At 46.4% G+C, this 25,453-nt stretch overlaps 1 protein-coding gene across 2 annotated transcripts in view; it reads right to left on the bottom strand.

The window, feature by feature from the left end:
• The window catches only part of LOC306787043 (myosin-9-like), a 31,090-nt gene extending 5,969 nt beyond the window's left edge, over window positions 1-25,121 (bottom strand). The window contains exons 1-30 of one of the 2 annotated variants that reach the window (XM_079282042.1): window positions 24,920-25,121; window positions 13,506-13,837; window positions 12,204-12,360; window positions 10,671-10,698; window positions 10,474-10,567; window positions 9,565-9,585; window positions 8,406-8,498; window positions 8,235-8,298; window positions 7,990-8,088; window positions 7,751-7,894; window positions 7,558-7,653; window positions 7,171-7,442; window positions 6,877-7,050; window positions 6,576-6,749; window positions 6,312-6,426; window positions 4,983-5,167; window positions 3,984-4,105; window positions 3,818-3,887; window positions 3,569-3,729; window positions 3,333-3,441; window positions 3,126-3,257; window positions 2,735-2,941; window positions 2,522-2,659; window positions 2,248-2,371; window positions 1,949-2,120; window positions 1,639-1,851; window positions 1,379-1,523; window positions 1,066-1,272; window positions 727-831; window positions 39-191 (exon numbers count right to left, since the gene is read on the bottom strand). In XM_079282042.1, coding sequence (XP_079138168.1) covers window positions 39-191; window positions 727-831; window positions 1,066-1,272; window positions 1,379-1,523; window positions 1,639-1,851; window positions 1,949-2,120; window positions 2,248-2,371; window positions 2,522-2,659; window positions 2,735-2,941; window positions 3,126-3,257; window positions 3,333-3,441; window positions 3,569-3,729; window positions 3,818-3,887; window positions 3,984-4,105; window positions 4,983-5,167; window positions 6,312-6,426; window positions 6,576-6,749; window positions 6,877-7,050; window positions 7,171-7,442; window positions 7,558-7,653; window positions 7,751-7,894; window positions 7,990-8,088; window positions 8,235-8,298; window positions 8,406-8,498; window positions 9,565-9,585; window positions 10,474-10,567; window positions 10,671-10,698; window positions 12,204-12,360; window positions 13,506-13,832 — 4,101 coding nt within the window. In that variant the 5' untranslated portion in view covers window positions 13,833-13,837; window positions 24,920-25,121. The remainder of the gene's footprint in view (window positions 1-38; window positions 192-726; window positions 832-1,065; window positions 1,273-1,378; window positions 1,524-1,638; window positions 1,852-1,948; window positions 2,121-2,247; window positions 2,372-2,521; window positions 2,660-2,734; window positions 2,942-3,125; window positions 3,258-3,332; window positions 3,442-3,568; window positions 3,730-3,817; window positions 3,888-3,983; window positions 4,106-4,982; window positions 5,168-6,311; window positions 6,427-6,575; window positions 6,750-6,876; window positions 7,051-7,170; window positions 7,443-7,557; window positions 7,654-7,750; window positions 7,895-7,989; window positions 8,089-8,234; window positions 8,299-8,405; window positions 8,499-9,564; window positions 9,586-10,473; window positions 10,568-10,670; window positions 10,699-12,203; window positions 12,361-13,505; window positions 13,838-24,919) is intronic. The other variant, XM_079282043.1, reaches the window with a different exon arrangement.
• Between the last annotated feature and the right edge of the window lie 332 nt (window positions 25,122-25,453).

Consider the following 25,453-nt stretch of genomic DNA (forward strand, 5'->3'; position numbering starts at 1 on the left):
AATTCTCAAAATGACGTTTCTGAGCTGTGTGTTCTTACCTGAGCCTGAACCGTTTGCAGCTGCTTCTCCACATTCCTCTTGGCCTCCTCTTCCTCCTCCAGCTGTTCTCTCAGGTTGTTCTGCTCGTCTTCCAGCTGGCGCAGACGTGTGCTGTGGGACAGCTTCTGGCGAGTCTCTTCCTGGAGCAGTTCCTGTTGTGAACATGGGCATGTGATGCAAATTAGAAGCAGCAGATCAGTTCGATTTTTGTGATGAACGATTTTAAAATGTGAGCAATTTACCTGATCAATCATACGACACATTCTTAGAAATAATTAAATTAAAGTCCCTCTCCACTCAGTCCAAATGTATTTTTCTTAACATTGTTTCATTTGAGATGTTTGAGCTTCGCTGTGCAGAATGATGAATGTGCAGTTTGACACGAGAACATTTTCAAATTCATCTGCCGAAGGGGTAAAAGTCTCTCAGTCAATCACCTTAAATATGATTCTCAGACATGATGGATTTTGGAGGGTCGTGGTCCATTATGAAACCTACTGTTACACTTTGTCTGAAACGCTCTTGAAAAGCTGCAGGGATGCGTTCTCTGACCACACTTGATCAAGGCAGGGGTTCAGCAGCCCCAAATATGTGGAAATTTGGCCAAAGCATGCAGAGGAAGGGAACGTTTTGGCCCACGGTAGTGTTGTCGCTGAACATACAGGCAGCGGGTGCGTCGGTGCGTACCTGGATATCCTGCAGCTGGGACTCCACAGCAGAGCAGTCTTTTGTTGCCTTGATGGATTTGCCCTCTACGTCGCACAGCACGGTGCTGACGCTCTCCAGTTCGGCCTGTGGACAAAAGGCAACGAGTGAACCAGTGAACAGAAACAACACATCACCTCATCAGTGTTCCATCTGTCTGGACATAGAATAGCCGGTTTCATAAAGACTCTGGCTTAGCATCGCAGAGAAGTGATCTTCCTGACCACAGACTGGATTCGGAGCGCACGCACAGAGCAATCAAACCGCACTGACAAAAAGAACAAGGAAACATCAGTGACAAAGGGTTGCAAAGAGACGCACCTGCACTTTGGCCAGTTTGTCGGCCTGCTCCAGCCTCTGGCGCTCGCTCTCCGAGTGTTTGAGCAGCAGCTCCTGGACCTGGCCTTCGGCCTTCTTCCGGCGATGCTCAGAGTCTCCCTTCCCCTGCATCAGCGTCTGCATCTCAATGGCGAGCTCGTTCCTCTCCGACTCCAGAGCCTGCTTGGCCTTCTCCATGGACACTTTGTTCTGCAAGGGAGGGGGGGGCATTAATGGTTTCAGCAGTCAAAATAACAAATGTGCATTGTGGTGAAATCAAAGTAGTTCTGATAAAAAGACTGATGGCGTGTTTTACCCTCTTCGCCTGCTCCAGCTGCTCGTTGAGCTCATCGAAGGCCTGGCCGTGTTTCTGCCTCATCTCAACCAGCAGCTGTTCGTGAACTTTGGCCTCCTCGTCCAGACTCCTTTTGAGATGTGACACCTCGGTCTCGCGCTTGGACCTGAGAAGGGAGAGTGGAGCATAATCTTGTGTCAAGATAGATAACTGACTGAAAATAAATAAACCGCACAGCGTTACTTTAGCCGACGTGGCGGTCTCCAGACCGATGTCTCTACCTGAGCTCCTGCTGAGCGGCGGTGGAGTCCAGAGTGTCCTCCAGCTCAGTCTTGAGGGCCTCCAGCTCTTCTCCCAGGTCCCTGCGGTGTTTCTCTGCCTTGGTGCGCGCCTGCCTCTCCAGCTCAAGGTCCTCCTGCAGTTCAGAGAGCTGAGCCTCCATCTCACGGATCTTTTTCTGCGCCAGGTTCTTCTGCGCCGCCTCCTCCTCGATCCTAACGGGAGGAATAGATCAACAAAACAAAATGTGTAAATGGAGGTAAAATGACAAACGATTAATAAAAACAAGCAGCGGCAGAGTCCCATACAGACCTGGCCAGAGCTGCCTGGAGCTCCTCCTCCTTCTTGGCGAGTTGGGCGCGGAGCTCGGCGATCTGGGCCTGCAGCTCGGCGATCTGGTCGTGGATCTCGTTGAAGTCGCCGTCCAACTTGCGTCGGTTCTTTTCCAGCTCCTGGCGCTGCTTCTCCTCCCTGCGCAGGCGGTCTGACAGAAATTAAAAAAAAAAAAAAGTTTATCGAGAGGAAAGAAAGTTGGAAACTATAGTAACACCTGTTTAAGACAAGTGGGATCTATTAGAGCTATAACGAAAGTGATCGTGTTCTCGTCCTACCCTCCAGGTCTGTGATCATGGCCTCGTGTTTGGTCTTGAGTTTTTGCAGGCTCTTGGATTTCTCCTCCTCCTCGGTCAGGTTGGTGGTGAACTCTGAGATCCTCTCCTCCATCAACTTCTTCTCCTGTAGTCACAAAAATAAAGCGGCTCAACAATAGGTATCCGCAGAGACGACACACTTTCATTTCTCCTGAACAGAAAGGGTTAAATCGAGCTCCGTCTTCGGTTTGTCAGGGCGCTTACACCCGTGTCTGTCAGTTCTTCTCATCCTAACCTTGTTTAGCTTGTTGTTCTGGTCGTCGAGAACCATGACATCATCTTCGATCTTCTTCATCTTGGACTCCAGGGTGACCTTCTCCAGCTGAAGCTTCTGTCTGGCCGCTTCCTCCTCGTCCAGCTGCTGCTCCAAGTCCTGCGAGCAGATAAACGTTAGGAGGGCTGGCGGAGCAAATCAAACGGCAACGGAACAGAGGAGAGTAGAACTTACTCCGATATTCTGCTGCATCTTCTTTTTCTCAGACGAGAGGTGCGAGGCGCGCTCCTCCTCCTCCTCCACGCGGGCCTCCAGGTCGTGGAGGATCTCCTCCAGCTCCTGCTTCCTGGCGGCCAGACGGGCTCTCATCTCCTCCGCCTCGGCGCAGAGTTCCGTCTCGGCCTGAAGCTGCTCCTGCAGGGCTATCTTCTCGGCACTCAGCTGTGAATGTGCAAAGAAATTGCTTTAATGTCGCAACGGCACTTATATGATGTTCAAACAAAGCATCCTACCTCATTATCCATCAATGAATATTATATGGAAGTCTGTTCTACATTTCATACCAATTTCCTGATTACAAAAAGACAGTAACACGTAACAGAGGTTGTGGTTTCTTAAGTTTTACCTGATGCTGTTTGTCCTCCATCTCCTGGAGCTGCTGCTCGGCATACAAATGCTTCTCCTTCACCTTCACCAGCTCGTCATCCTTGGCCAGCATCTCCTCCTCCTGCCTGCTGACTTGCAGCAGAGGCTTCACCTGAAGACAAAATAATGGAAGTTAGAAAAGAAAAGGGGGGGGGGGGGGGGTTTAAAGTAAGAGGCTGGGGTTTACCTTGGTGAAGAGCCTCCACCACTGCCAGTTCCTGAGTTTGAGATACGCGGCGCAGTTCCTCTGGATCACCTTCATCGCGGTCAGCTGCTGCTGTCTCTTGGCAAAAGCCCTACGAAGCAATATTAGTTCAGACGTGCAGATTTATAAAAAAAAAAAAAAAAAAAAAAAAAAAAAAAAATCTTTTCTTGCACAAGCTACTAAACAGGATCTTGCAAGCAGTCGCGTTTCTCTCTTACTTGCGGGCCACGTAGCCTCTGCACCAGGCCTGGAAACTGATGATGATGTCCGTGATCTTCATGTCTCTCTCCTCCTCCAGGTGAGCGAGGACTCCCGCCCTGAAGAAAACTTTGCTCTGGCCGATCCGGAACAGGTTGGGATCCAGCTCCAGGCTTTTGATCTGACGTGACAGGAGGTGCACGGATCAAATTAAACTGCAGAGGGGTTTGTTAGTGCGGAGCTTGGCTAGAATTTGGTGGGGCCCTTACCATGAGCACGCAGGCCTGCTTTCCATCCATGAAGCCCTTGGGGATGGCATTGGGAGTGAGGATTTCATACCTTGGAGAGGAAGCAGATGATAGGATTTATTGTTTTTCCTGACACACACCTACCAGAGAACAAGGCATGCTGGGAACAGTGTTATCGTTCGGTCACCTCTGTCTGAACTCCTGGAAGACGATGCGGTTGGGGAAGCCCTGTCTGCAGATACGGATCCCCTCCAGCACACCGTTGCACCTGAGCTGGTCCAGGACCAAGTAGGGTTCCAGTTTACCAGCCTGAGAACGAGGAACATTTACTGATAAGCAGCGTGAACAGCTCTATTCAACACAGTGAATTATCAAAAAAAGTTTAGTACAGTGGATCAAAATCATAAAAGGGCCCAGGAAACATGGAACTAAAAGTCCCTTTTGCACAATAAGATTGTTTTTCCACTGCATCTGAAGCGCTAAGGATTTTAGAGTGACGGCAGCATTTGAAACTCGACTGTTAATAATAAAAAACAATAATAATAATAAATCACCCCAGAGTTCCCTCTCTTATTCACTCGTGCTCTCAGCTTGGTTAACTGTCTTTTTTCTTTTATTAGCCAGGAAACTTACAGTAAAGCTCAAATAAAGAAATTCATAGTCGACTAACACTCACACAATCTTGTCAACTAATAATATATATCAGTGGATTTAATCGACAGATCTGTAAAACTGAGTTTCTCCACAAAGTATCACAGATAAAGCACCACTTTAAATCTCATCTCGTTTAAGAGAGCTGTGGTCAAAGGTTTCTTGGAAATAAAAAGAATAACTAATCGACTATAGTTCTTAGTCAACTAACAAAATGACGATTAGTCGACTAGGAGGCCCCAGCCCTAGTTTTTAGTGGTACGCAAGTTGTAGCAGTCATTGTGCGTGACCAATCCGCACCATTCAGCCCCTTCAAACTCCACCCTTAAACTTCCTGAAACATTAGAAAGCACTAAAACCGGCACAGGGACTTTTTCCATTTTTTTGTTCTACCCCTGGAACTATAGAACAAGAACTAAATTTAGTCCCCAAGGACTGAAAAGACCTTTTGAGTTCCTCAAAAAGGTTTTGGGTCCTCTGGGCAAAGTTCCTGCAGTACAAACACCCCAAACAGATGCCAGAACTTCTCGGGTACCTTCTTCTCGTGGTTGGGGATGATGCAACGGACAAAGTTGGGGTTGGTGTTCTTCAGAGTGGCCATGAGTTTGGACAGCTGCTCTTTGTACAGCTGGCCCACCGTGCGGAACATACCCTTGCGGGTCTTGAAGGCACCGGGCATGTCAGACATGGACACCTTATCCAGACCCACGATGCGGTCCACTGAAAAGAAGAAACAATAAGGAGAGACTTTATGCAAGAAGCTAGTGGATTTTAAAATTCAAGCATTTGAATATTTTAAACAGGCAAACTCAACCCAAATGCAAGAATGATGATCACTGTGTCTCCTCTTCCTTTTGGGTAAATATACACCAGGAGAGAGAGAGAGCGCGTGGAGGCGGTTCATAACACCAGGACCAGTGAAACACCACACAAACCGAGTGAATGCTGAGGGAGACGGCAGTCAGGCGTAGGAGGACAACAAAGGAGTCACCAAAACAACCAAAAAGCCAGTGAAGCATGGAGAGATTACACACCACAACGAAAACAAGTCAGTGCAGTGAATGGAAGCGGCTGGTCAACTGTTGACGCCGCCGGTTTGTAAGTCTGAGTGAAAAGCGTACGCGTGATGGTTCGACTGAATGTATGTGTGTCAGGAAAGTGGCAAACTGAGGCGGTTGCAGTGTGCATATTGTTTTTTTTGTGGTGATTTATTTTTAAGAACACACCAAACCCATGCAGTATATACCCATCGCTGCAGTACCCATGACCAACACCAGGAGTCCCCAAACAACACTATTACACAGGGGGGGAAAAGGAGAGTTCAATGAGAGCAACAAGTGGTGACCAGACGTTTTTGTTACTGCAAGACTCAGACACAATCCTAATCGACTGAAAGTTTAAAGCCAAAACACAAGATTAAACATTTAGGAGAACTGGATGGACGGCAGTAAGGGATTCATGGTGGGGGAAAAAAGCATGTTTAAAAACAGACAGACAGGAATAAGAATAAGAGGAAAGGACAAAATAAATGGAAAAAAGAAACCTCGTCACCTGAGTCCACGTGTAGCATAGGAAACCGGTGATAAAAATAGGCTCTCTGACATTTCTGTACCTCTGAGACCCAGTAAAAAGAGAGAACAACAGACAAAAACGGGTCCGAACAGAGGAATGGATGGAAAGAAGTGGGATTTGAGAAGGTAAAAACAAAGGTCCACACACCAGACAATAAAAGAGCAAAAAACAAACAAAAAAAACAAAAACTGAAGTGTAAAATGGGAAGCCGACATGAAATATAGATACATTCCCACTTCCGGCGTCACAACCGGGGAAGCTGTGACTCCCGGGTTCATCTGCCTCAACTCACCGTCCCTCCAGAGCTCAGACACAAACTTGTCGGTGGACTGGTTGAGCAGTGAGGCCACGTTGTCGTTCAAGGGGTCCATGTTCTTCATCAGCCACTCGTCTGCCTTGTAGTCCACCTGAGGAGTGACATGAGGGAAGAAGACTCTCTTAGACCTCTGGGACATTATCATAGAGCTTGAGAACTGGACGACAGGAGACAATGTATGGAAAAATTAAGCCGAAAAGAAATGGCGATAATGAGAACGCATCCTGATGAATCATTTACCTTGCCAGCGTAATGGATGATACAGAAGTCAGCCTCGTCCTTCAGTTTCTTGGGCTTAAAGAACTTGGGGTGAGTGCCCTGCTCCTGGAGCACCTTCTCCACAAAGCTCTTGTCTGTGGCTTTGGGGAACCAGCACTCCTCATCCAGCAGGGCGAGGATACCGGGGGGACTGGCCTGCATGCAGAGGGGAGAGTGCAGATCTTGAGGCATGAGATAGAAATGCAGTGAAGTTCTGAACGCAGAGAAGTATGCAGGACTTCATGCCGGGTCACTTGGAGAAACGGGGATTTCCAAAACTCACGGGTTTCTCAATGAGCTCGATGCAGGGCTGCAGGTCCAGGCCGAAGTCGATGAAGCTCCACTCGATGCCCTCCCTCTGGTACTCCTCCTGCTCCAGGATGAACATGGTGTGGTTGAAGAGCTGCTGCAGCTTCTCGTTGGTGTAGTTGATGCACAGCTGCTCAAATGAGTTGAGCTGGGGTGGGAGGGGGGGGGGGGGGGGGGGTCAGAAGAGAATAGCGCCGTTCAATCAACAGCACAAATACAAACAGACGTTACAATCATGCGTTACAATACACTTTTAAGCCGCGATTACCTCGAAGATCTCAAATCCGGCGATGTCGAGGATGCCGATGAAGGAGGCTCCCTGCCTCTTGGTCTTGTCCAGGGCTTTGTTGATCCTCATGACGAGCCAGCGGAACATCCTCTCGTACGTGGCCTTGGCCAGGGCCTCCACGGCAAACTCTGCTTGCTCCTGGGTCTGGGCCTTCTGGACGTAGTCTCTGCCCACCTTGATGCGGGGCGACAGGATGGCCCTGGTGAAGTCCGTGACGTTCAACCCCATGAGGTGGCACACCTTCTGGGCAGCTGATGAGTTGAAAGAGAGGGAAAAACGAGATTTAAGATAGAACTGCAGGATCATCGACAACTCATGAAGGTTCAATGCTGACGGACAGCTACTTCAGGTGAAGCTGTGACGTACTGGTGTCGTCGGGCATGGCGGCCTGGTCTGTGTGGCGCTCCTTCTTGAAGGTCATGTTCCCGAGCTGCAGCACAGAGGCCACCACCTTCAACAAGCCTGCACAAAAAGGAGCATAAATGTGGTTTGATGTTGAAACTTGAAGGTAAATGTAGGGAAGAAAAAAAGAATTAAGGTAATTTGCCGTGTGCCTCACCTATTTGCTCATCCTCGGGGATGCTCATGATCTTGAAGGCCTCCAGAGTCTCTGTAAACAGGTCCTTGTCCTGCTGACCGGGAATGGTGACGTTCCCGTTAGAGAGGAACCGGTAGTTGTTGTAGTTTTCAAGGAGGAGTTCATCTGAGAGGAAAGGACGGTCGAAATGAGTTAGGTGGCAAAAGAGACAACCCTCAGTCTGCCGTCTTTAAAACAGAGTTAACTAATACGTCGCTTACCGCGCAATTTATCGCCGGCCCCCGTGAGCAAGTAGTAGAAGATGTGAAAGGTCCTCTCGTCTTTGGCCTGGCGAATGGCACGGGATTTCTCCAGCAAGTCTGGTGGTCAATCTGTCAAGGAAAAGGTTTCCCCGATACCAACGCGGCTGTATTTCAAAATCGTCTTGAGACAAAAAAGAAAAAACAAGCAGCACTAAAATGTCTTCAAATCTAAAAAAAAGAAGCAACGACCGCATTGAGGATACAAGTTTCAATATTGGCACCGACGATGTAACCATTGACATCAAAGTTGATCCTGATGAATTTTCCCTAGAGGAGGAAAAACCAAAACAAATTAAGAGAGCCATGTGGGGGAAAGTCCAGCAGGAAGACGGGCAGTTAAGGTCTGAATCGCAAGATGGAGCACGAAGTCTTACGAATCGGGAGGAGTTGTCGTTCTTGACCGTCTTGCCGTTGCCAAAGGCCTCCAGGATGGGGTTAGCCTGCAGCAGCTGCTTCTCCAGCTCCCCCTGATGGACACGAAGATAACAGCAAGGCAACATTTAAGAACACTTTCCTTTTGTCCACCAATAAATCAGGATGGCTCTCACCATGGATTCAGATCCAACCACTGATGCAGCTTGAGAACCTCATGTTATGATCAGTCATTCATTTAACTGAATGTTACTTCATTGAAAGAAAGAAACTGAGCAGTAAGAAATATGCCGCCATACTTACGTCTGAAGAGAAGGGAGAACACGGTGTGCGAAAACATAAATTGATCAAAGGAGGGATACTACACACACACACACGCAAGCAACACACATTGCACCAAAGCATTTCCTCCCCCCACACACACACACAACATCATGTTAGTGCCCAAATCTGCAAACACCTAGAGACCGTGTGACCTTCATCAGTAACCCATCACCTGTTACCCAACGCAAGAACAATCCAGTGAACCCAAAGCACAAAAACAAACAAGCGATCATTTTCTGCTTCACTATAAACTTTAACTTCTTCCTTCAAGCTTTACTGGATTGGTTTTACTCATTTATTTCCCCAAAAAACGGGTTGCTAAGCATTTGTGTGAAGGACCTGGATTATCAATTAATTTCAAACTGTGCTGCAAATCTGATTCTGGATGACAGTTCTTTCACTGAACCTCTTGATCAATAAATGAAATGAAATTACACAAAAACAGAAAAGCAGTCGGACTCTGACAGAGTAGCGATACAGATGATGAAAAATTCAACCAGACAAACTCATAAATACGTCTCTCAGACCAAATATTGCTGTGCTTTTTTTTTTTTCTTCAGCAAAGACCCCTCCCTCTTATCCTTCCATTGTCTGGCTGAATTTTTCTCAGGAACATTAAAAAGGCTGCCACCGATCTGCAAACAAACTTCCTCCCTTACTTCCTATTGGCTGGCAGGACACGTCACCTCTGCCCTCGATTACAAAGCGACTCCCACAACAGTGCGCGCCAGCGAGAGGGGAAAGGGAGGGAGGGACGGAGGATGAGGGAGGAGGAGGAAGGTGATGACAGAAGCAGGTGGGGAGGAAGAGCGAATGGAAGGGAGAGAGTTAACTCACATGTGACAGGATCGAGCTGTTCTGTTGATGGGAAGAGAGAAATACGACAACCTCAACAAAAGGGGGTTTGATGGATGTGCGTTCATCACTACGCTGACAGTCTGTCATAAAGCAGGCAGGCGAGATAACAGCGGTGCAGCTTTTCCAGCACTCGACTGCTTGATGGTAGTTGTATTTCTGATGAGAAGGTGCAGTTAAATCAACAAAGCCAAGCGCGACACACCTCTGGTGCGTATGAAATGTCAGGAGTGCCAGAAAATCTGCACTACCGTTTCTCTCTGTGCCTGCAGGGCTATAGAGAGGGGAAGTCCCGCCCCTCCCGGTGCACCGCCATGAGACCTCATCTCCAAAAAAAAATATGTACAACGGCGAGAACTTTTTGATTCTGTTGAATTGTGCCATGAAATAAACATGTTTGTCAATTTAAAAGATAATTTTGCACTAACAGAAAGTGGCATTTTGTCTTAAAACTGTATTACACTGTAATAAATACGTAACTAGAAAGACCACCAAAAGTCAAGTAAGTGACATCTCTCTCTGAAGGCGTGTTTCGTACCAGGATGAAGTCACACCAATAACGGGTAAAACACATCAGAAGCTCATAACAATGTGATGAAGGGTTAACAATCATGTGCACAATCAAGTGTGCACACGTACGCCGATGCACATCACAGTCACTAATTAAAAAGTTGTTCAGTGAAGCGTGAAAAAAATGATATGGAAAATGTTGTTCCTGGAGGACCAATGCCTTGGAGGAATTTAAGGATTGTGTCTCACCTGCAAATAAATCGAATAAAAAACAACAGGAGGGAGTGAAGTGAGAGATAAAAGGAGTGACTGGGAGAGATGTAAAGAGTAATGGAGGGAAGGTTTGAGGGAGGAACTGTGTGGATCAGAGGCAGGACTGACCTGGTCTTTCTTGGTCTTGTGGGAGGAGGCCACATGAGCCAGATACTGGATCACCTTCTTGGTGTTCTCTGTCTTTCCGGCACCAGACTCTCCTCTATGAGACGAAGAGAAAAACTATTTAGAGAAGGAAGGGCCAAAGAAACAAAACAGCAGCAGTATTGTTACTGTAGCGCGTCATGTGGACGTCAGGAACTCACGTGCAAAGAATGGACTGGTCTTCCCGATCTGTGGAAAAAGATGCAAATGTCGATTATGCAAAACCCCTGAAGAACAACTATGCCGCTTGTTCTAAGTGAGCATGCGTTATCGCCGCGGCGCATACGGTTTTGTAGTCTGCACAACAGGAAGTGCATTGGTCACAGACAGGAAATCAATATCCGGCTTCCTGTGACTGTAAGTTAACATAAGTGCTGCTGGGTTTCAAAGTAAGCAGCTAATTACCCTTCACTGGAGCCAAACGTGGAAAGAGAAAAAAAGACTGGGACAGAGGGGAGTTTTCTTTTTTTTTTTTTTTTTTTATGGGTGGTGTACATGACACACAACACATCAGGATACAGGCCTAAAATGAGTCTGTATTGCAAAGCTAGGAGTGAACAGAGGAGACGGACTAAACGAACGTATTACAATACAAAAGCCCTCCAGGAACCACCAATCAGGTGCTCGAGCCGGGGGATCTTTGAGCAAATAGCTCGATAATGATGTATTGTAGGGTTGACTATTTGTGCTTTCACAAAAATATTTGTACAATGAGATTTTTTGACAAATGCATTAATCATCAGTGTATAATATATAATGAGCAAAGCTATAACCCTCTGGTAAGTTCAGAGGATGACATCACTTTACCTTTAAAACTAGGAGAAGACAACATTTCTCAAATCCAAGAGGATATCTAGATACGTCGGTATAATGCCCAGCTCTACTCGTAATGTTTTGTTGTAAATGTTGATTAAAGTAAAGACCCACTACATATTTAGATGATGTGGCAAAAGACACAAAAAACATGACGTATGCCAGACACAGGAAATGGAAAGGAAGATGAGAACTTAACAGGATACGATTCAAACATGATCACTGTAGGCTGTGGTATTAAAGAAATGAAAGTATGGAGTCACATAACGTGATCTGTGTTTGAGGGTACGGTTTTGGAGAATGCTTCATCAGCAGTAAACATTTCATTTAGTAAACGCATCTAAGGGGCACATTACACATACAAGTGTATGGACCTCGGTAAAGTTCAGCTGCATCAGTCTCAAGAACAAACTCAACCAGCAAGATTATATTTTTACGGCCTCTGTATATTCTTCCAAAGAATGTGGCCAGTGAGCTGTACAGGCGTCGCACAGGCCTCTTATTTTAAAATACAACCTTTCTCAGCTAGAATTGAGAGCGTCTGGTATTTTCCGAGGCCGGTGGGGCGAGTAAATCATGCAGCAACGCTCTGCAAGCGTCACAGCCAAGACTCTGCAGCAACCGCAGTTACTGATAAAATAAACTGCCTGTATAATAGTATAAATACGAACACCCTAATCTCTCGGGAGCCTTATAGTTTACAGCTCTGCACAGTAAAGAACAGTAGCTTCATTGACGATACAATCTTATTACAAGCTCGGGGGGGCAGCTAAAATATTTGGCAAAGGGTTTTAATAAAAGCAAAAACTTTGAATTCCACTTCATCCCCCCCCCCCCCCCCCCTCATGATGCGATACCTCATCGCGGTTGACGCGACTTACCCTGCATCATGCTTCTGTAGGCCGTGTCGGTGATGGCGTAGATGTGAGGCGGCATCTCGTGCCTCTTCTTGCCCTTGTACATGTCGACGATCTCCTCGGAGTAGATGGGCAGGTTCTTGTAGGGGTTTATGACGACACAGAAGAGACCAGAGTATGTCTGCGGGACGGATGGAGGCGGCGTTTAGAAAGAAACAAGAAGATGCACTTGAACATGGAATATATATAATAAATATTACTATTTTAAGTCTAATCCAAGAGACCGGCCATGACAAAAAAAAGTCTCCATTTAGTGTGCAGATCATGGACTGGGATGCGACACATGCTACGTAGCGTTTTCCCCAAAATGTGCTTCGCTATAAAAAAACAGAACTTGTCCAGAACATGCCCCCCCCCCCCCCATCATCATCAAGACTGAGCAGAAAAGTTTCTCATGACTTTGCATTTGTTACCCTCCAATATCATTACGTAACCTCAACCGCACCCTGCTGCATGTTTAAACGGATGATTGGCAGAGGTGCTGTGATACTGCGGCCACGTCACAGGTGTCAGGTCTCCGCAGCAGAACGGTCTTCTTTGAACGTTAACACCCTCCTCCATTCCCCTCTATAAACTCCACAGGAACATTTCTTTTGTGTATCTTGGCTCTCATGCAACTCCAGATTTTTTTCTTTTCTTTTTTCAGTGTCCTGCATTCCTGCGCCGCCCTCCCCAACATCTCTGTAGCAGGCATGTCTCCCTCTCCCTCGAGAAGCTGTTGATCTAAAAAAGACGACAGAGCCCGGATGCGCTCTAACCAAACCGGGGCCTGGATCTCTGGAGGGCTGTGTGATATGACCGGGTCACACACACACACACACACACACACACACACACAACAAAGAGAGCAAATCACTCCCAGCCCACCACACCACATGAGGATAAATAACATAAATTATGTGGGAGGGAAGTAATTGCAGTTACAACACCATTTACGTTCCATGTCCAGCGTTGGTCCACATGGTCCAAAACTGGACCATGATGCCCCGCCCCCACACACACACACACACCCCCAACTGTCTCTTCACATCTCTCGTACTCTGGACTGCATTGTTCCCTGCAGCTTCCTGTTTACAAGACAGCTCCAACCACAAGACGGTCTTGCATACCATGAGCATGTTAGCTGTGTCACTTTGTAGTACAATGCGTAAGGAAAATAGCAGCAACACTACACTGTTTATCATACCCACAAGCTGTAAAACCCAACATTATCTTTAGATATGCTTTGTTTAAGGCATTTTGCACCCCGACAGGCTTCATACTCACGTAGATGAGACCAGAGTAGTATCTCTCCTTCAGGTTGTGCAGCACCGAGGCCTCGTTCAGGCAGGTGAGCTCGGCCATGTCTTCCACCTTGCTGAACTTGGGCGGGTTCATCTTCTGGATGTCATCCTTGTTCACCCGGATGTTCTTGCCGGAGTCGGCCAGCTCCACCACGCACTCGTCGCCGCGCTCCTCCTTCACGGAGCCGGCCTCGAAGCCCAGGCGCTCCGAGGGCACCCATACCAACTTCTTGGTGGCCCAGTCGGCCTGTGCCAGCGGGTTGTTGACCATATTGCGGTCCACGTACAGGAACTTGTCTGCTGCGGACATGGTGGCTGTTTCAAGGCGAGAGAGAGCGAGGAAGAAAGATTGTTTGTGGTTAATGCTGGGAAATGAAGGAAATCATAGACAGATATGCAGATATTAAAAATATAAAATCCTGATTTAAATGTTTGTTATCCATCGCCACATTAAAATCATGTCCTCAATACTGGTTTTATTAACAGGACCAGAGCATTGCTTTCCTTCCATATTCAACATGCAATCTCTGTGGAATGAAACGGTCTGACGGGAAGCGGCTGCTCATAGTTAGGTCGGGTCGACATAAAACACAGCCCTGTCAGACGAAGCTCTGTGTTACTTCTTGGCAAACTGCTGTGAACACACACATTTCCAGCTGCTGGACCATCTGGGGGACAGAGAAGAAACATTTGCCCAGCAGAGGTGCCGCCAGTTTGACAGAGCGCTCCAGCACACTGGCCGTCCGCTGGTGGGCAGCCTGTGAGGAGCGTGTCTTCGTTGTCCTTTTCTACTGGTTGGTTGTGCTCAGAGGGGAGGGGGGGGGGCATTAATGCGGGTGATCTTGGGAGAGATAGCTGAAACCTCTGCATGACTTATGGCCCTTGTCAACCAAACTGTTCCAGGGGACTAAACCCAGCAACTAAAATGACACAAGTCTTTTTTTCTACACAACTGTTTATCTTTATAGTTCCCCTGAAGCAGAAAAAACAAAGGATCAAGGGACTGAAAAGCAAGTTGTGTCTGTATACAACACCACAGAGGCATCATGTTCTTTGGAACTACTATTAACCGTTTCCTGGTTCTTTTTGTTTTAGTACAGAACCACATTGAAACAATCAGTAAACAAATGTGTTGTTTTTCATGGTCACGCCTTCTCGGTACCAGACCGTTTCTTTTGAAGTTTCCTTTTGTTAGACTTTGATGGTCGTATAGGTTTCCTTTGAAGTAAATACCAGCCACAACAAAAACACATGGCATTAAATGCTGCGTGTCGAAAAATAATATCGACCGCGACTACACTGCAGATCAAAACAACCTTGAATCTGGAGCTGCTCTTGCTTCAACACGCCTCTGAAAAAGCTCCCACACAACATGTTGGTGACAGGGAGTGCTGCGCTTTAACCTACATAGAAAGTGACCAGACAAGTATTACCAGTAACGAGGAAAAGGGACAACAAGGCAACTCGCCCAAAATGAGAGTGCAATCAACTGAACGCGATGTGCTTTCACGGCACCAGACTTCAATTCCATCTCAGCGGGAGCATGACACCCTTTCCCCAGCACCGCCCGGTGTCATTGGGCTGTCTCTGACAACCCACAGAGCTCCCCTAGAAAGGGTAGTTTGCATATGCAGTGTCGCTCGTATGCAAACAACTCGGACAATCACAGCTGAGGTCGGGTCAGGCCCAGTGTTATCATAGTGTCTGAAATATTTAAATATTAGCTGGACGTGTCCATGAGAGTATTTCTGCATCGCGATGTTGTCCTTTGAGATGAAGTTCTGGTGCCAAATTCTCAACCCTCTCATGGTCGACATCATTCAACACTGCTTGCACAATGCACACAACAGCGCGGAAATAAACTCATTGAAGAATGCACGATGCATCCGCAAGATTCGTAGTGAAAGAAAAAGGGCGTTCTTCTGTCAACAATGTGGGAGAAAACATTTACAAGCCTCGCATTTCATAGCTTGATCACAGACATAAATTATATTTGTATTAAACATGGTATTCCCTAAGCTTATTACAGTGGATGATCCGAATGTTACTTCATAACAAATAGTATCATCAAAATATCCAAATTTGAGTTGAGGAATTGATGTTTTTTAAGTTAGGCCTACTATAGTATCTAATGGATGCTTCAAAGTACAGCCCAACGATTATAGATTTTCTTAACGAAAATGATACAACGGCCAATAGTAATTTTTGACAAACAAATATGGATTCATTATAATATAAAGATACTCTTAATATGAATCTCTTCAAATAAACTTCCGGTGCTCTCCGTTGGACAAATTATGTAATAATGACACGTTTTCTAAATGACCTAAAGTACATTTAAAAAGTACAGAAAATTCTTGTCGACTGGCCAACACATACGGTGATATATCTACAATGAGTTAATCAGCAATATATGCACGTCGTACTTCTGACAACTGTTCTCTTGACGAAATGCAAACATTCCTCGTCCGCACTGAAAAAGAGAGCCCTTTAGTTGCTGCGTTTAACGAGGGTATTATGTCCCGCGTCAGCTCCAGCACATTAACCCTGATCTGTGAGAAAGGGAGCAGAGGAAGAGGCAGTCTTCTCATGACCCCCGCCTCTCTCCATCCTCCATCGCTCTCCGTCGGGCTGCAGCCGCCGCCCGTCACCGCTCGACCCCGCCGCCGAACTCATCTCCCGTTTCCTGACCCCGTCCCGCAACGGAACGTGGCGCTAATTAGTCCTGTGTCGCCTCTCAGCTGGCTCCGCGCTCCCTACTCTGCCTTCCCTTACCCCGCCCTAGAATCCTAACACCCCCCTCTCTGTTTATCCAGTCTTTTCAGGGTCACATTCCTCCCGTGCTCACCCTTTATCAGGGAGAGCCGGCAAGCAACGGCATTCCACAAATTTCTGTCCTCTGTGCCCCCCCTTACGTTTCTCTCAGACCTGTTTTCTGGCTTTCCTTCCCGTTTCCTCCCCCCTACTCCCATCCCAGCAGCAGACTATGTGTGCCTTTGGATGTTTTATGGGGGTGTCAGCATCACCTCACACAAGTGTCAGCACACCCAGAACTGCAGAGGTCCAACAGACCTATGCTCCAGTCGTCCCTGTGAGTAAGTTCCCATGCTCCTTTAAAATAGACTTGCGCGTTACTCGCTCCAGTACATGTGGATCAGTTGGCCCCCGTGCAGGGTCGACTAGGAGCCATAACTCACGATAATCCCTGTAGCTTTATTGTTTGGCAAAAACAAGAAGTGCCGTCGAAGAGGCTGGAAACGGTGCTGCTTTTAGCTCGATATGTTCCATCGTTATAATCAAGGTGCAGGGCGGCATGTCGTCCATTCATTATCAATTAATCTGACAATTAGGGCAGGGCCATACATCGACATCCTGATACGAGGATATCATCTTTGATTTAGAATATTGTAATAAGGCACACGCATTGTCTTTTCCTGGTTGTAAAGGCTGCATTACAGGAAAGTGATTAAACTGTTTAACGATCCACTGTTCCAGCTGTTCTATTATTTGCCTTTACCCACTTAGTCATGATATCCACACTACTGATTATTATACAGAGATTTCATTGTTTATATATTTAGTAAAAGCACCAATTGTCATCCTTACAATATTGATGAAGGTATTTGGTAAAAAATACATCGTGATATTTGATTTTCTCCGCATCGGCCAGACCCACTACCAATCATTCTCCAGATTAACGGTTTAAAATGTCAGGAAGCGAGGAAACACGCCAACAAAAAGAAACTGTGACCCTCAAGATGACATCTTTAAATTGTTTGGTTTTTTTGTCCGACCAACGGGTCAAAACCCAAAGATATTCAGTTTACTATCACATAAAAATACATCATGAACTAGGGATTGTTTGGTATTTTTGCTAAAGAAATTACACACTAGTCACAAAATGAACGGGCAACTTTATTGACAATCAACTGAGCATTTCAGTTCTAATCTGGACATTAATTATAGCAAAGTCTGTTGACATCTGCGCCAGTGTGGCTCACATATTTGCCACAGATAACTCAAGTGACACACTTCAAAGCACCTCCAGAGAGTAACGCTAGGTCTAAAATTAGTCCAAAGGCTATTCTAGTTTAACAAGTGCTGCTCTATAATTGAAAGTAGAAGAAAAAAAAAGCAGAGGGATAAAGACCTCCCATCAGACAATGTCAGATGTAGGCCTTGCCTAGAGGAGGCTGACCGTTGACTTGACTTTGAGATGAACCAGTCTTCATTGAAAGGAACCCCTGCTTGGCTCAGGTCCCTGCCAAGTCCTCCGTACAGATCCTGTGAGAATCAAGCGTTCTCCGATTCCTTGTCGCTTTGCAACACGCTCAGCTGTGAAAAGAGTTCACCATCTAGTCTATTGAGACCCGTTTACGACGAGATTAGCCGGCCTAGATAATCATAACACGGATTACTCATTAATTGAACACATGGCAGCAGGAAGAAAACAGTCGACATGCAAAGATCCGTGAACTTTATGAAACCTGACTGAGATGCCATTAAAGGAGTATGTCTTAAAACAAATGCCCGGATGAAAACAGAGTTAATGGTGTCCTGTCAAAGCAGCAGCCGTCTTGAAAGAGGAACGGTAAAAAGGACGAGAACGTTCTTTTTAGGAACCGGCCTCATCACAGGGACCAGAATGTGGTTACAGAGAGGAAGTGATGCAGAGGCCAGGTGGAGGAGGAGGAGGCTACAAAGTGTCCTTTTCAGTCCTGGTTGTCCTGTTTAGAAAGCAGGTCAACCTCGGTCTTCATAAAACGGAGGCCATCCACCCAGCATTCAGACTCCCTCTCATTCCTTTATACCTCGGGGACTCTCCCCGAGTTACTTGTAAAAACCAGGAGACGAGACAACTTCTACCAAAGCATGACCGCGTATCCTGCTCCAGCTAAAGGGAACACACAAAGCAGCTGTGCCGTGTCGACTGCCCCATTGACCGGAAGAACATTAATAGACCGACCGACCGGTCAATAACACTGCACTCCCCACCAACTGCTACATCCCAGCTGGCTCGATCCGAGCCATGGCTGCCCGTCCTCCTCATGCTGTGGATGTTATAGTCACCCTTGTTGGTTTGGCTTCATCCGTTTAGATAACCAACAAACACTCCACTCAAGTGTCAGCCCCTCTTTAGTCTTGGCTTTACCACGTTTATCCCCCTCACAGCACAATCGACTGACAGAGTTGGCTCTCTCATGAAAGTGAGTTAATACAGAGTCCGTCAGAATTCATTGAGGGCTCACACGTCGGCACTCTCTCTCCGTCTCTCCCCCCCCCCTCCTTCTCTGGAAGTGGGAAGGGTGGGGCAAGGACGCGAGCAGGGAGACAAAGAGGAAATGACAAACTGAGAAAACTATTTTGCCATTCGGGGAACTTGTTGTGAGAGTCTTTCAAAAAGTGAGAGTTTTTTTACTTTAGCGCACGCTGTGTGGCTCGGAGAGGCAAAATCCAACATCACTTTCCACATTACATCTTGCATTCCTGCCCCGACTGGGATCTGGTTTCACTTTGAACTGTAAGCTGGTCGATGCCAGCTACCGTTTACAACCAGAGGCCCCTGCTATAGGTCTGACTGAAGCTCTCGGCACGTCGCCTACACCAGTGGCTCCCAACACTACCAGATATAAAAAGGGGACGTTACGATAATGTTTCATACAGTTGGAACTGTACGGCTGGTTTAGTTTATCCATTCCTTTTACTTAGTTAATTCAGTTGTTTGATCACCCAGGATTGGGAACCACTGACCCACACACAACTGCTCCAAGTGCACAGATAGTCTTTTAGGCCATTTTTAAACATTCTGAATTTTTTTTAATGGTTTATATATTTCAACTAAATCTGACCAATGAAGGCAGACCGATTGAACGCTTAAGTTAAATGAGAGGGAGAACAGGGTGTTGGTGTGATAAGCACATAATTTCCGGGGTCATAGAACAAATTCCACATCCATCAGTTAAACAGTGATCCCGTCACACCATTGAATGCACTATTGACTGGTTATTTGATAAAAACAGAGCAGATACCACGGTGCCCTATTCCTGGAGCACTCTGCAGTATTTACCATTGGATAAATAGATAGGTGATTACGTAAGCCTTTTTAAGCAGACTGAAAGAATGCAGAGGGGAGTTAAAATACACATTTCAATATGTCAGCAAAGCTTTTTTTTCTGAGGACCGCTAAGCTGACACGGCCAACAGACCCAGTGAAGAAACTCTGCTACTACCACCTCATGTCTGCTCCTTCAACCTTTGTGAACTACCATGTGGCTCTTTTCAGCTACATCACCTCTTATCTCTACCTTCCACTCCCTTTGAGTCACTCAGACTCACCTCGTCAAACAATGCAATCGCCGACCTCCCGAGAGCCACATGCCGGATCGACAACCTGGGCGTCTGGTGTGCGATGCAATTTGGACCGACATGGGAATAAAGCGTCCAATGGGAGACAGGAGATAGACGCGTTGCGCAGCATGTTTCAAAGTTCACCGTGCGAATGTGTCTGCTTAGAGTTTGCGCAACACTTTCGCCCACACTTTTCTATGGAATCACAGGCCAGGTGTGCAGTTCCCACGCAGCACACACAAAGTCTAACTTTGGAAATCACCACTGAAGCTCTAATAAAATGTATGGCGTTACTCCCCGTTTCAAATGCACTGAATGTTAAGCGCATCACTAAAAAGACTTCCAACCAGCAGAACCTTGTGAAACCTATTTCCTTCAAGGACGTTATGTGGGGGAAATGGCGAGCCACGGTGGCGACTATCGCATCATTCTTAAACAAACAGGAAGCCGGGGCATTACACCGGCAATGCAGAGAGTTCAGTAATCATTGACGAAGGATTACCTCACCGTTTATACCACAAAAGAGAAAGCAGAATTATCTACAGAGCCACGAGTAATCATTGGGTCTGGTCAAGGTCCGTCCGTCCAGATCAAGTAATTTCTGTGTATAGTCCAAGACGGAGCGCAACCACTTCCTGGTATTGTTCCATTGAAAACTTACAGGTTCTTGCTGTGAGAGGGTGGGGGAGGAAAGGATGGTGGCAAAAAAAAACACAAGCAGAGGAAAATAGGTTTGTGTGGGGGGGGGGGGGGGGGGGGGGGGACCCAGAGAACGCATTACTGCAGATTCGTCCTGGAGCCCAGTTGGTTCAACCAGTCTGACTGAGGCAACTTAATTATGCTGCTCATGTCGACGAGAAGAAATCGGTTTGGGCAGGACAAAAAAGAAAAAAAAAATATGCTTGAAAGAACCGAATTAAAAGCCTCCATTAGTGATATACGGTACATGCAGGATGTGTGCAAGTCTTGTGTTTGATACCGTCTGCGTCACAAACTCATGTCAGCTCTGCCATGGTTAATGGAGAATCTTAACTCTCCGCTCTGACTCGAATGTTTTGCCCGCATGAATGAATCTCAGCTGACTGGGTAGGAAAACCAGGCATGACCCCCTCGCTGCTCGACCTATCATCAACGACATCTAGCACTACAGGGGAAAGTATCACTAGAACACGCTGGAGCAATGCACCAGAAAAGACAATTGGCACAGTTCACTGGCCAAAAATGTCACCAAAAACATCAAAAGCCTTGCAGACACTTTCAAATAGCTGGTCGTGTCAAACAAACTGTCCAAAACCAAATGATACTTTTTAGGGCTGCAACAATGAATCGATTATTGAAATAGTTTTCGTAATCTATTATCAAATTTCATTATCGATTCGTTGTGTCGCGCGATTACGCCACTCAATAAGTTTTGAGAAAAAAAGGGAAAAACAGAGCGGCGCACAGCAGTTGTTGTGATGTGGAGTTTCTAATGACGACCAAGACACATCTGGTTTTGAACGGAACACTTTACTTCCTGAAAACTGCAGTTTAACAACTGTTGCAGTGAACAGAACGCGCTCTTGCACCCGACATATAACGTTAGGTTTTCACTTATTATTGTCGTGAATAAGCACGTATCATGCTACGTCCTGTCTCTTCACAGTAAAATCACTTCCATTTTCATGCTCTTCACAATAAAGTAAACATGCAATCAAACAATTTACAACAGAGGAAAAACCATCGGAGAGAGCCGTAACATTGTTCTGAAACATGGCGGAGGCAGAGAAATCAGTACGACCTAAGTCGTGCAAGGTGTGGGAGCATTGCACACTTAATAAATTGAAAGGGTGTGCTCATTGCAAGATATGCGAAAGAGACATGATATGGCACGGGAGCACCACAGTGATGATTCAGTTTGTGAGTGTAGTGTAGAGAACAAGTTCTGATGTTCAAACAAATCCTGTTACGTTTTCTGATTTGTATTTTTCTTTATAAATGATTCATTGTTCTGACATCTCAGGTCCCTTTAAACAAAAATACATATTTTTGTGCACATGTTTGGGAAGCTGCAGCCGGTGAATTTTTAGCATCTTTGCTTAACGAAAACAACCACCAAATTATCAAGATAGTTCCATATCATTACAGCTCAAGCTCGGTTTTGTTTCCCAGCCTGTGTCATCATCCGTTTCTCTCCTCTTAGCCTGATAATCTGAATTAAATGCACAATCGAGCCTACGAGTGCAGTTAGACGTGCACACAGACAACATATAAAAGATTAGAAATACCTCACATTTGTTACAAGAACCTTGAGAGTTCATACCCGAAGACAACTGTGGGTTGTGTGCGAGACATACTGTGTCATGCTGCACTCGTATTTGCAACAAAAGGAAAAAGGGGGGACAGCAAGTAGGGGGACAGCAAGTAATCTGGCTCAGCCACGACGAACCTACCTTCAATAAAAAAAAAAAAAAACAACCACAGACCGTACACCGGCCCCTTGTTCACATTTTAAGACACCTGGGTTTCATTTCGTCTAGCCTACAATACGTAACCCTCGGGGGGGGGGGGGGACATTGCTGACACACGGGTGATGGAATGTAACGATCTCCGCGGGGTGCTCCATAACCGCGCCGAAACTGGCAACAAGTGAGAAGAACACTGGCCTCCGGGGAAGCCGTTGCACAATGCATTGCAATTGATTAATCCATGACTCAAATCACAACAACAGGATGTGACATACTACATGTCACTTAACATGCCCCTTTAAGGCTTCATATTTACAGATCGTCTCTTTCTCAAGCCGCACAGCAAACGACTGGGCCTGCTCTATGACGGTGTATCATCCGGAGAGATGGCTTTGATAAAACAAGCAGCATATGACTAAACGCACAGACAGTGGTTTGTATTTCCCAGCTACCGTTAACTTTTCAGCATGAAACATCATATGCACAATCATTTCTATGTCCGAGTATCCAGTGAGGTAACCTCACACTGCAGTTTCATAGCTTCATGGCAGAAAGCGTCAGCTGACCGTAAGCGTATGGTTCCGATTGCTACAAATGAGAGCGGAGAGGTGCCGCTCTCACCAACACTTTTTCCGCAACGAGAAGCAAGTTTCGGGTGAGTGGACGCCAGCCATCGATGCCCGGAGACGGCGCGGCTAATGCCCAAGCCACACACGGCGGCTGAACGTCAGTGGGGCAGCGCGGGCATACCAGAGACTGTTTGCTTGCCAGAGTGCAAACACAATGATGTGCCGGCTAACAGCGCAAACACAAATTGCCCTGACAATGAAAGCACAATTGTGTAGGTGTGCAAAGACCAGGCACAGTTAGGCACGATGAGAATGTGACACTTGCGGGATCGGAGGAGAGTCTGTGATTGGCCAGTGGGAATAAAAATATCAAGTGGGTTGATCTAACGTCTTATTTTAATTAGGTTAAATTAATGAAGGTTTGTTTCCTGTGATCGTTCATGTACTTGCTGCAAACTTAAGAACATGTGTTAGGCAATACGTGGAAAAAATATATTCAGCAGATGTTCTTCACTTCAAATACTTTTACACTCGTCTGAAACTCTTAACGCATGAACCTTAACATTATGTTTGCACTTTATTTACCCAGTACTGTCATCTTTTCCCACCTCTGTTGCTCTTCCCGAGGTTTGTCCCTGTTCTGTCCTGTGTTTCACAGTCTGTGACGCCCTCTCAGGCAAAATTGTGACTCTATAAATAAAAAACTGTCTCAACTTGGCTTGATATTGATACGTCCTATAAAATCTCTCATGCTGCCTAGCAGATGTTCATCACGGTGGACCGCACTGTAATTACAAGACAGACCTGGTCATTTTCAGCTGGCATTCTTTCTTGTGGATTTCATTGCAACAACCAGTGCATATTAACCCCTGTGAGATAAAGTCTGAGCCATCACCAGACCAGAGCCTCTAAAGTGTGTTCTGAGCTGGTCAAAACTGCATCTCTGCACTATGCACCCTGGGCTTGGAGCAACTTACAAGCGAAACATTTAGTTGGAAACACTGCCTTCATATCAGGCATTCAAATGCCACATCCAAAACATGTTTAATGAAGAGTGGAATTTTTTTTCAAATATGTGAAAGTTGTACATTTATATTATCTATTCTATGCTGTCATCTTCTCTCTTAAACACGATAACTACTTTATGGTTACATGATTAAACAACGCACGTTAATAATAGCCCGTATTACAATTGCATATAAATGCTGATATAAATTCAAAACATGCTCCAACTCATGTGACTTCCATCAAGAAGGCCCTCCTGCAGAGAGGTCGTGGTAAAACTATGATGAAGCTCAACAGTTATGTTACCCTCTGGTAAACTAAATCACAGCCAACGGTATTCCTCCTTTGCTGGGGCCCCGGAATGCTTCACAGACCTGCGTATGACATTGGTTCAGTGAGCTCGCGCTGAAGAAGCACAGCACCGGTTTTTTTTACTCCACCGGTAAACCAGTGACGTCATTCCGCCAGCCAGACTTAATACCAGCGGCCACACACGGCGTGAGTTTCTCGCTGCTAACGTTACACACCGAAAAAAGTTCGACTACAACCACATAGCATTGACAAACTACCCTGTCTCCACGGTGCCGGTGTACATTTAGGCTAAAATTCACTTTTCCTCCATTTTCTTCGCACTCAAACTCTCCACCGGCCTTTTTCCGCAACTCATTCAAGCGAATCACTTCCTGCCTCCACCGTTATAGCTTTCAGCATCTCGCCAGCTGCCACAATGCGGATACTGTGACGGCATACGTCCCGCATATCGCACGCTTTGTAAATGTACGTTAATTTGAAGTTTTTGAGAACAATAAAGCGTGAAGTCGGGCCTTAAAAAAACAAGAAACCTCGGTTTAAATCTGTTGAGGAGGTCCCACTCCACCCTTTCTTCGCGGTTGCTGAAGTTGCGGCAACTAGCAACCGTGCTTCCTGGTTGGGCTGCACTTGCAGAGTGACGGGCAGACTGAATGAGTTATGGAAGAGTACATGGAGAGAGCATGGCGGACAAAAGTGTTCAAGTTGAAAACTATTACCTGCTTGTTCGGGTGCAGGACGCCTTTCAGGAGGGGGTCGCTAACAAAAAACCGGGTGGCTCAGTCAGCTCTCCGTGAGTCAAACTTCTGTTCCGGTCGACAGCAGCTTCGCAGAGAGTTCAGGCTAAACTACAGCGCTTGCTTGCTTCCTCCCTCTCTTTCTCCACTCCAGTCACTCTTTCTATCTTTTTTTTCACCCCTCTTCCTTCTGCCCTCCCTCCTCTACTGGCTGTTCACTGGTTCGCGTAATTACGCTCAGTACGTAGCCATCCGGAGCCGGGGCGCGGTCCAGGACCGAGGCGGGCCCCCGCCCGCGTGCACCGCCCCTCTGGCCAATGGCTGCCGCGCTTTGATAATCCGCACACTTTGGACCAATCAAAGACGGGGCATAGCTGGAGGGGTGATGGCCACTGCGCAGGCGAGGGGCGCAGGGAAACGCTGAATTTGAAAGGGGAGGGAGGAGGGAGGGGAGAGGGCAGATGAAGCTGTGTTTAATGAGAGAGGTATGTGCATACTAAGGATTTTTATGACCAT

The sequence above is a fragment of the Melanostigma gelatinosum genome (assembly GCF_949748355.1).
Source record: "Melanostigma gelatinosum genome assembly, chromosome: 13".
Taxonomy (NCBI): Eukaryota; Metazoa; Chordata; class Actinopteri; order Perciformes; family Zoarcidae; genus Melanostigma; species Melanostigma gelatinosum.